Below are 10,797 nucleotides of genomic sequence, written 5' to 3'. Positions count from 1 at the left end.
AATTCTACTGCTTTCCAGTCAAATGGTAAATTTGACCAGGAAATACTCAGAAAAAGCAGATATAGCCAGACAGAAAATTACTCATGTGAAGCAATTTGTGTGGAAGAATCACATGATCACATCTTTGCCTCATGTTTCAGTTTTAATCCCAAATTAAATGCAAATAAAATTTAGATGAAAAACTAAACTATACGTTCTGGGCAAAAAAAGAATAAGATAAGAGAGAAACTATAAAAATGCTAAGAAAAACAAGACAATGTCTGTATATTACTGATCATGTCTTGGCTGTCACTGGCAGCATGAACAAACAATGAGAAATGACAGATAAGATAACCAACACGTATGGAAGGCTCAGCAAATTTTGATTCAGAACTAGCTCTAGAACACTGATGTAAAAAACTGGATGAGAATAAAAATGTAAGAACTTGAGCAAATGATAGCACGCAAGAATTTATCTGCTTATATACAAGTTCAGTAAGTTTCTAATTACTATAGTCTTAATAGCTTTAACTCAGGAAAAAGCCAAACAGACAAACCAGATAAAAATGATTACCATAGCTATTTATTTGCATGCTGTTGAGCTGGTTAGCAAGTTGTGTTGTAGATGAAGTGGATGCAGTATTTGGGTAGGCTGGCTGTGACTGATGACTGTAGGGAGGATAGGAAGGTCCTGTATTGTTTGGAGGTGGAGGGCCTTGAAACCTGAAGGGAAAAATGAGTGCGGTTATGCAAGGAACTACATCAACCAGTCATAATCCCAGAAGGTCCAATACCTTCTCAAGGGTGGTGCTGAAACAAGTAGGTTGATCAAACTTTCCAGAGAATTCTCATGTTCTGCTCAGAAGTATATTTTTGTTAAAATAGTCATGAAGCACAAAGAGAGATCACATTTTTTCAAACGTGTTTGTTTGTATACTTACTAGAAACAAAGAAGCTTGAGTATTCCATGGAGGAGACAGAATAACTATATGAAAGCTCAAAGATTAAGAAAGTGAAGCTTCTGAATTTAGCAAATCCCTCCACCCCCTTTACATGCTAATGAAGGAAGCTCCCCTATCAGGGATGAATGAAAAGTATTCAGAGAATATCTGCAAAGAGAGGGCAATAGACAGAGAAACTGTTAAGAAGTTCTCAGTTATAGAGGGAAGAGGAGGATGAAGGTGGGGAAAAACTGCTGCATGGTTACCAGACAGAGGAAAGCATAAAGGCAAGAGAAAGAACTGAAGTAAAGGAAGAGGTAACATGCGGCACTATTTCATTCTGATCAAATGAGATCTCAGGCTATCTACATCTCTCCCAGCTATCTACATTGTTTTATCACAGAATCACAGAACTTCTAGGTTGGAAGAGACCTCAAGATCACTGAGTCCAACCTCTGACCTAACACTAACAGTCCCCACTAAACCATATCCCTAAGCTCTACATCTAAATGTCTTTTGAAGACTTCCAGGGATGGTGACTTCACCACTTCCCTGGGCAGCCTGTTCCAATGTCTAACAACCCTTTCAGTAAAGAAGTTCTTCCTAACATCTAACCTAAAACTCCCCTGGTGCAACTTTAGCCCATTCCCCCTCGTCCTGTCACCAGGCACGTGGGAGAACAGGCCATCCCCCACCTCACTACAGCCTCCTTTGAGGTATCTGTAGAGAGCGATAAGGTCGCCCCTGAGCCTCCTCTTCTCCAGGCTGAACAAGCCCAGCTCCTTCAGCCGCTCCTCGTAGGACTTGTTCTCCAGGCCCCTCACCAGCTTCGTCGCCCTTCTCTGGACCCGCTCAAGCACCTCCATGGCCTTCTTGTAGCGAGGAGCCCAAAACTGAACACAGTACTCGAGGTGCGGCCTCACCAGAGCTGAGTACAGGGGGACGATCACCTCCCTAGCCCTGCTGGCCACACTGTTTCTGATACAAGCCAGGATGCTGTTGGCCTTCTTGGCCACCTGAGCACACTGCTGGCTCATATTCAGCCGACTATCAACCATCACTCCCAGGTCCTTCTCTGCCTGGCAGCTCTCCAACCACTCATCTCCCAGCCTGTAGCTCTGCTTGGGGTTATTGCGCCCCAGGTGCAGGACCCGGCACTTGGCCTTGTTAAACTTCATGCAGTTGGCCTCAGCCCATCGGTGCAGCCTATCCAGATCCTCCTGCAGAGCCTTCCTACCCTCGAGCAGATCGACACACGCACCTAGCTTGGTGTCATCTGCAAACTTACTGAGGGTGCACTCAATGCCCTCGTCCAGGTCATCGATGAAGATATTAAAGAGGACTGGCCCCAGTACTGAGCCCTGGGGGACGCCACTAGTGACTGGCCTCCAACTGGACTTGACTCCATTCACCACGACTCTTTGGGCCCGGCTATCCAGCCAGTTTCTAACCCAACGAAGCGTGCACCAGTCCAAGCCAAGAGCAGCCAGTTTCTTGAGGAGAATGCTGTGGGAGACGGTGTCAAAAGCCTTGCTGAAGTCAAGGTAGACCACATCCACAGCCTTTCCCTCGTCCACCCAGCGCGTCACTTTGTCATAGAAGGAGATCAGGTTCGTCAAGCAGGACCTGCCTTTCATAAACCCATGCTGACTGGGCCTGATCGCCTGCTTTCCCTGCAAGTGCTGCGTGATGACTCTCAAGAGGATCTGCTCCATGAGCTTCCCTGGCACTGAGGTCAAACTGACAGGCCTGTAGTTTCCCGGGTCTGCCCTCCGGCCCTTCTTGTAGATGGGCATCACATTTGCTAGCCGCCAGTCAACTGGGACCTCCCTTGAGAGCCAGGACTGCTGATAAATGATGGATAGGGGCTTGGCCAGCTCCTCTGCCAGTTCTCTCAGTACCCTGGGGTGGATCCCATCCAGCCCCATCGATTTGTGCACATTCAAGTGCCATAGCAGGTCACCAAACAGTTCTTCGCGGATAATGAGGGCCACATCCTGCTCCCCATCCCCTTCCACCAGCTCAGGGTACTGGGTATCCAGAGAACAATTGGTATTGCCGCTAAAGACTGAGGCGAAGAAGGCATTAAGCACCTCCGCCTTTTCCTCATCTCTTGTAACTAAGTTTCCCCCCGCATCCAGTAAAGGATGGAGATTCTCCTTAGTCCTCCTTTTTGTGTTGATGTATTTATAAAAACGTTTTTTGTTATCTTTAACGGCAGTAGCCAGATTGAGCTCCAGATGAGCTTTGGCCTTTCTAATTTTGTCCCTGCACAGCCTCGCTACATCCTTATAGTCCTCCCTAGTGGCCTGTCCACTTTTCCAACGATTATAAACCCTCTTTTTTCTCCTAAGCTCAAGCCACAGTTCTCTGTTGAGCCAGGCTGGTCTTCTGCCCCGCCAGCTCATCTTTGGGCACATGGGGACAGACCGCTCCTGCGCCATTAGGATTTCCCTCTTGAAGAGCGCCCAGCCTTCCTGGACCTCTCTGCCCTTCAGAACCACCTCCCAAGGAACTCCACCAACTAGTGTCCTGAGCAGCACAAAGTCAGCCCTCTGGAAGTCCAATACAGCGGTTTTACTGGTTCCCTTCCTGGCCTTGCCAAGAATAGTGAACTCCACCATTTCGTGGTCACTCTGCCCAAGACAGCTCCCAACAATCACATCCTCCACCAGTCCTTCTCTGTTTGTGAAGAGAAGGTCTAGCAGGGCACCACCCCTGGTAGGTTCACTAACCAGCTGCGTCAGGAAGCTATCTTCCACTTTCTCCAGAAGCCTCCTAGACTGCTTCCTCTGGGCTGTGTTGTGCTTCCAGGATATGTCAGGGAAGTTGAAGTCCCCCACGAGTACAAGCGCTGAAGATTTCGCAACTTCTGTCAGCTGCCTGTAGAACTCCTCATCCGTCTCCTCATCCTGGTTCGGCGGTCTATAGCAGACCCCGACCAGGACACATCTACAACCATTTTTAAAACTGGGGACAGTCCTAGGTATATCAAGAGAAGAATTCACTTTCCTTGAAATTTTGATATGGAGATTTCATTTCCTGGAACAGCAGCTCTCAGCAGTTTGGGAATAAAACAAGATCAGGTAAAAACAATAGGTGTGTAGCTGTCAGGACAGTGACCAAAACTTAGGGAAGAGAATCAGTATTTTGCTGTGCTGGTCATGTCACTTTGACTTTCATTTTCCTTGTTTTCAGGTCTTCAGGACAACCACTACTTCTCCCCGTCCATTTGTACACCTTTTTTTTTTTTTTCCCCCCTCAACAGATGACCAGGGTGTGGGTCCTCTTTACATAGTTGTAACACACAGGCAACAGGCTTTCCTATTCTGATGCCTCATAAAACATATGATGCCTCATAAAACATACGCATGGCTTTACTTGAACACAAATAACTTCACCACAACCAAACAATTGCAGAAGCAGAGTAAGGCTTTAATCAACTGAAACAATAATGTTGTTACATGAAATTAAGTTCGCTAAAGCTAAAATAACTATAGGTATACAAACTCTGATTCTGTCACTCATGGGAGGTCAGCAAAATAATTAATAATTGACAGAATTAAGAGTTAAGTGCATTTACCCACTTACAACCCAGCCTGCAATACAACCACTCTGTAATCAAGCTTGTCCACCATATCCTTTTATCCCCTCATACCGTAATTTTTCCAAGATTCATTTTTACAGCTTCAACCTGTCCCTAGTTTTCTCCCTTCCCCACTCCCATCTCCTTCACTTCTTCCTGTAAGTTCTGGAGGCAGGATAACACCACTTAAATTCTTTACAATTACTCTCAGCTAACTGACTGAGCAAAAGAGCAGCAGCCATCCATCTGAAAAATTATATCAAACCTCTATTATAAAAATGTCTTTAAAGTACCCTAAAGATCCTTGGCTGTGATCCCACAGCAACAAAGCAAAGACGAGAGGGGGGGAAAAAAGCTACAGCTATATAGACACATACCAGCTTCTAGTCAGAAATCACCAGCAACTATTAATTTTTAAATAACTTCTTGGTACCTCACAACAAAGTAGAATTAAGACATCAGAAAAATTAAGACATCAGAAAATAACTTTAAAAAAAAAAGCAACTTATAAGTGCTCTCTGAAGAGAGCATATATAAAACACCTTACTGCCGCTTTTAAGCAAGGAGTCTAAGGTTCAAGCAGAAATAATACTATAATTATCTGGTTCAAACAGAAATATACTGTATAATCTAGCAGCTTAACATCACAGAGAAATTAACTAGAAGATCTAGTTCAGAACTGGAGTAAGTCAGAACTGCTGAAAATAAAAGGAAAGCCATACTTATTGCCAGTGAAACAGCCAAAGAGATGAAAGAGAGGTCAAATAACTTAGATCTCATGTATTAATTCTTGAAAGTCACCTGTGCATTGGCTGTCCTGCTGCACTGGGCCCATTCTGGAAGTTGGTCTGGCTCAACTGATGTGTACCAGGTGGTGGAGGCCCAACAGGAGCTGAAGATCCAAGAGGCAAAGTTGATTTTGACATACCTGCCAAACAGGAAGTACTTTTATGTAAGAATCCTTAAAAAAAAAAAAAAAGCACAAGATCATAAAAAATCACAAGGATACAGCCCTGCTTTATGATGACCCCCAAAGGTCTCTTCTAACCTCAGCCTTTCTCTAAGAAAGGAAAGATTCTTGGTCAGCTATAGAAGCGTATATGAAAAAGACAGCTAAAAAGGAACCAACCGTAGTTGTTAACCTTCCAGCAAAAGAACCCAAGAGGGACATAAAGAAAGAATCAAGAATGGAGAAACAGACCCTCCAAACCAGTTTGGGATACTGGAAGTTCCCTATCATCTGGCTACTTTTGTAGTGAGAAGCATGAGATCCCTTTGCTTTCAGAGACCTTGTCAGAAAGAAAATTTGGAACAATCCTAAAAAAAAAAAAAAAAAAAAAGCCACAAAAACCCCCACCAATGCTGCTTCCATATGTAGGCCCAATAAATCTATGCTAAGAAGGGTTAATTCAGATTTAGAACATCATAGAACATCAACTATAAAGGGATTATAATTTATGTAAGAACCATTGTTGAATAAACAGTTTTTTCAATTTTTATTTCTTGAATTATATTAATTTAAATTACTCTAACATCAAAAATTTGTTTGGCACCTAAACTGGTATTTTTTCTAGCACTGTAATATGCCAATTACCAGAAGTAATTCTGACTACATTTAGCATTGGGTTAAAGTAACAGAACTCCTGATGTTTTTACAAAGAGTATTTTATATATAAAACAAGCAAACAGTTGAATATTTGGTTCTGTTATTACCCTACCAAATGACAAACACTGAGTTTAATGTAAATTACCATAATCTGACTGGTATTAAAAAAATAATTCAGTCATCTTTATTATTTTAACTGTCATTGTCCTCTGTGAAATCATATTGAGATGATCCCTCTCTTTCCTCCCTACTTTGCCTAGGTGTGTTAATAGATTTAATGAAGGAAAGGGGGATTCTTACTTTTGGGATATTCCCCACAGTCCCAATTCACAAGTTTAATATGCCTAGCGTTAGCTGAAATCAGACCACTATGACTTACAGCAAAACGGGCTTAAGTTCTGTGCTCTCAAATTTCTTTTGTTGATGTTTTGTTTTTAAGACCTCAGCCACTATATTCTCACTTATTAAACTTCTTGAAAAATCTGAAGCCGCATACCAAGTTAAAATGAATGAAATGGAAAGGAGAGACGGTAACAGTCAGGTTTATCTTTTGGATGTCAAATTACATTATCTGTAGCATGATTTCATTTGTAAACAGCAAACAAGCCATCTGCATGTAAAAGCTACCCAATTTCCCTTTCCTCATGGAAAGTAACTGTCTCCTAAGCATTCAGAAAGCAGATGGGCTCCAATTACTGAGCATTATCCAAACACATCACCCAGCAAGCAAGCTTAAGTAGTAAAACATCAACCTGTATTTATAGGCACATTTGTGCTCAGGAACCTGGTTGGACACAGGTCCCACTGCAAAGAATACAACACATTTCTGAGATCCTCCTTGCCATTAACACATAGGAGTTGAGAAACATTTCTTTATTCCCAGAATTTTGTTGTTGTATTAACACCTGTATTAGGTTAATCACAGCACAGCATTGAGCACTGGTGCCTACTGCTTCCCTGACAATGGTATTCACACACAGAGGTCAGAATCCCACTACCAGGCATCCTACATCAACACCTGAGCACAAACAGTAATGCAAGCAAAGCCAGGGCAGGATCCCATTGCATCAGCAGTGTAAAGCTGACCACTGTATGTTGACTCAAGTACCATGAAGAGATGCAAAACACCAAGAGAGATACAAAACAAAACAGGCAGACTGAAAATATATTTTAAGTCAATTTTATACCTTGTTGAGGTGCTGCATATGAGGAGTTGGGATCACCATAATGAAGTGAAGAATTAGGTGGTCCAAAATTTGTAGAAAAGCCTCCCGTTCTTGGCTGGGATTGGGAATACGGAGGAGCTGCAACATAACTTTGTTGACTCATGATGGCAGTATTCTTACTCGAAGTATGGGGTCCTCCTTAACGATCTGCAAAAGAGAACATGATACCTGCTACTACTCTTCAATCTTTAGACATTTTAAAAGGCTGAGAATTACACTTCCAAAAAGACCTAAGACATACCTGGAAGTAAAAATAGATTTGGAGGTCAGGGGAAAACAATGCTTTTGTTTGACTGCAACTTGTTGGTTGCTTTCCTTACCACTGTGTGAATTCAAACAATTCACTGAATTTATCTGAACAGGATTCATCTCTCCCAGGCAAGAGAAAAACTGTAACTGAAGAATGTATAGGTGGAAGAAAACATCTCAAATTGTTCTCTTCACAGGGAAAAACTAGACTTCTGCTACACCTGCAAAAGAGACAGTGAGGCCCACACACCAGATACCACGTACTTGGAAAAAATCAGGAAAAGCAGAGTGACTAGAGAACAGAACTCCTAGCAAATCCTTCTCCAGTGCTGGCAGATTTGTTTTAGATGGGGTATGGAACAGAGTAGTAGCTCCTCATCAAACCTTCTACATCATCCCTAATCCCAGCAAGTAAGTAAAAGCTTGCTTTCAATGCTGGTGAAACTGTGAATAAATTACAGGATGGACAGAGATCCAACTTCCAGCTGTCTTCCACATTACTGGCCCAGACCTGAGCAGGCTTTTTTACTAAGGGACTCTGTAGTGTGATGAAATGGAGCACAAGGCATTACACAAGTGAGAGCCTGTTCTCTGAGGACAGTATGGCCTCAACAGTACCATACACTGTCCAAACTGTTACCAAGGCATCTTTTACCTGAGCTTTCACATCTTGATTCTGTTGTTTTCAGAGAAAAAAAGAAAAATAAATAAAACAAAACAGCAGAATTTGATTAAAAGCAATCAAAATAAGTTTTCTGATGATGAGACATTCGCAAGACATTTTATCTCTTTCCTGCAGTATACTTCTAGGAAACTTTAATGAACCAGAAAAATCTGATGAATGCTACTAAACCAAACTACGCTACTAAACCAAACTAACTACGCTACTAAACCAGAAGACTGTATTTTACATGACCAGTTCGCAAATACAGAGCACTTTCCACCAAGGGATCTGAAAAGTTACAGATGTACACTGCAGCCTTGATTGCCAACTTTCACTTTTGTAAGATTCTTCACTTTTGATTTCATGTTGAATTTAACAAAAATAGAACACCACTAACTTTCTTTAAACCCAAATTAAAAGTGTTTTGAGAAACGAAGAGGATCTGAACCAGCATTTAGTGTTTCTGTGAAGCCCCAACAAGGGCATCCCCAAAGAACTAGAGATCCATTACCTAAACCAGCATTTCATATGCTAAATGTTCCTTTAAAATAGCTTTACCAGCCACCTATATTTCGCATTCTTTGGACTGTAGCATGAGGTGATCTTTGAGTATGCAGACTGGATCAGGAATTGCAATCCTTAAGCACGCATGAAGGCATCATCTAAATCAGACACCCACAAAACCATGAAATGGACAAATTCATACTGCACTGACACATCAGTAGAGAAAAGCTACACTCATCACAAAACCCACCTCTTGGCTTCTCTTATTAAACACACATTTCTGAAGAGTTTTACTGATCTATCATGTCAGACAAGAAGCCACTTGGAGCTGGGTGCGGGGCCCTGCTCTCTTCACACACTGCTTGTGGCACAAAGCCAAGCTCCTCATAGAGGCATAAGATTTCTTGACTGAAGCATTAAACTGCTTCGGGTGGGCAAGCTTAGGGGGTTCTCTCCTATTTCTTAGTTAAGAAGGTAAGCACAGGAAAAGGGGAAAAATACTTACACAGAGGGGCTTCTTGCTGCCAGCCATACTTTCTTCCCCCCTACCCCTATCAGAAGGGACATGACCCTTCTGATAGGGGTAGGGGTCATGTCCTATCAGAAGGACATGACCCTTCTGATAGGGGTAGGGGGAGGTTTTTTTACTCCAAAACAGTAAGTCAGCACCAAATTACCTACACGCTGGTATAAACGTATAAATACTTCAAATATATAAAAAGGAAGAAATTTGCACTTTGAGGCTGCTGCAGCTGCCTCATCCTTGAACTGTGACAGTGTCCATGGGAAGCTACTTTCCCCCCAGCTTCCTCACACACAGCCACACAAAATCTTGCCACGTCAAACTTCCCACAGGCGCTACAAACATGCGGAGGTTGTGCTGGAGAGAGACAGGAACTCTCAGCCACACACAGGGAGGGCAACGCAAGCTTATCCAACATAATTCCAGATTCTATTCAACACTGAGAACATTTAATCCCTTCTCAGACACGTACATATAGAAACTGGTTTGGAGACAACATCCAAGGTACCAACAGACACAGATCCCCTAAGATTTTAGTGATCAGATTCTGGTGAGAGACACACGGATTCATTCTGGAAATGGCATGAGAAAGATCACAGGCTCAGCTAAGCTGAGGGCTTTCCCCGGGTCTGTTTATTACAACGTAATTAAATGAAAGGACAAAATAAGGTTTTGACTCCCCCCTTTAGCACCAGGTGACCTGATGCCCCTTGGCCTGAAGAACACCGCTGACACAAGCGCCTCTCCACGCCTTACTGCTGCCCCAGCACCAGCTGGCAGCACTCACCTGGAGGCAGCTCGGGAAACACCGCCTTAAGCTCCCCGAGCCCCGCTCGGGACCCGCCCGGCACCTGCCCGCCGCCGCCGCCGCTCCCCTCCGGTCCCGGTACCTGTGCCAGGACTCCCCACAGCCCTCGTCCTCTCTCCCGCCCCCCCCAAGGTTAGGGCCGTTTGGACCGTTAGTGCCGTTACCTGGGCGCCTCATGCAGCCGCCGCACGAGGCCGCCGCTCAGCCGAGTGCCACGTCTGAAGCCGGGAGCGCGCCCGGCCCCGCTGCCTGCGCCTGCGCAGTGAGCACGGCAGAGCCCGGCTGGGCTCGCCGCGGCCGGCAGCGAGCAGCTGAGCGCGGGCGGGGCCGCTGTGAGGGACGCGCCGCGGCGGGGGTGCGGCTCTGAGGCGACTGAGCCCCGCTGGATGGGGACACGGCTCCTCTTTAAACACAGAAAGCACGAAGGACGCAAGCACTTGTCCTCGCGCGTGCCTGCGGCAATATATTGTATTTACATGTATTTACAGACGCAAAATTGCGCCTCCTGAATACCCAGAGTGAAACACGACCCAGGGGCCTCACCTGCTTGCCTGCCCTGGTGTGAGTTACTGCCCGAGCACAATTAAAAATTTTACAGGACAGACTTGGAAGAAGCCTCTTTAGGCAACACGAAGAGGCAAGAATGCATCTCGATGAGGCTTTGTGCTTGCTCTCCAGGGCCGGACTCACCACTGAATAACATAAGCTGAT

General features: G+C 44.3%; 1 protein-coding gene across 6 annotated transcripts in view; it reads right to left on the bottom strand.

Moving 5' to 3' along the window:
• The window catches only part of LOC101797052 (protein transport protein Sec24D), a 57,483-nt gene extending 47,072 nt beyond the window's left edge, over positions 1-10,411 (bottom strand). Inside the window, exons 1-4 of one of the 6 annotated variants that reach the window (XM_038178983.2) lie at positions 10,251-10,411; positions 7,300-7,485; positions 5,308-5,467; positions 554-702 (exon numbers count right to left, since the gene is read on the bottom strand). In XM_038178983.2, the coding sequence (XP_038034911.2) occupies positions 554-702; positions 5,308-5,467; positions 7,300-7,441 (451 nt within the window). In that variant the 5' untranslated portion in view covers positions 7,442-7,485; positions 10,251-10,411. Of the gene's footprint in view, positions 1-553; positions 703-5,307; positions 5,468-7,299; positions 7,486-10,065; positions 10,211-10,250 lie in introns of those variants that run through there. The other 5 variants (XM_038178985.2, XM_072036818.1, XM_038178984.2 and 2 more) reach the window with 5 other exon arrangements.
• Between the last annotated feature and the right edge of the window lie 386 nt (positions 10,412-10,797).

This window comes from Anas platyrhynchos, chromosome 4 (genome assembly GCF_047663525.1).
Source record: "Anas platyrhynchos isolate ZD024472 breed Pekin duck chromosome 4, IASCAAS_PekinDuck_T2T, whole genome shotgun sequence".
NCBI classification, from domain to species: Eukaryota; Metazoa; Chordata; class Aves; order Anseriformes; family Anatidae; genus Anas; species Anas platyrhynchos.
The sequence above is the reverse complement of the archived record's forward strand: the minus strand, read 5'-3'. Positions and strand labels throughout refer to the sequence as shown.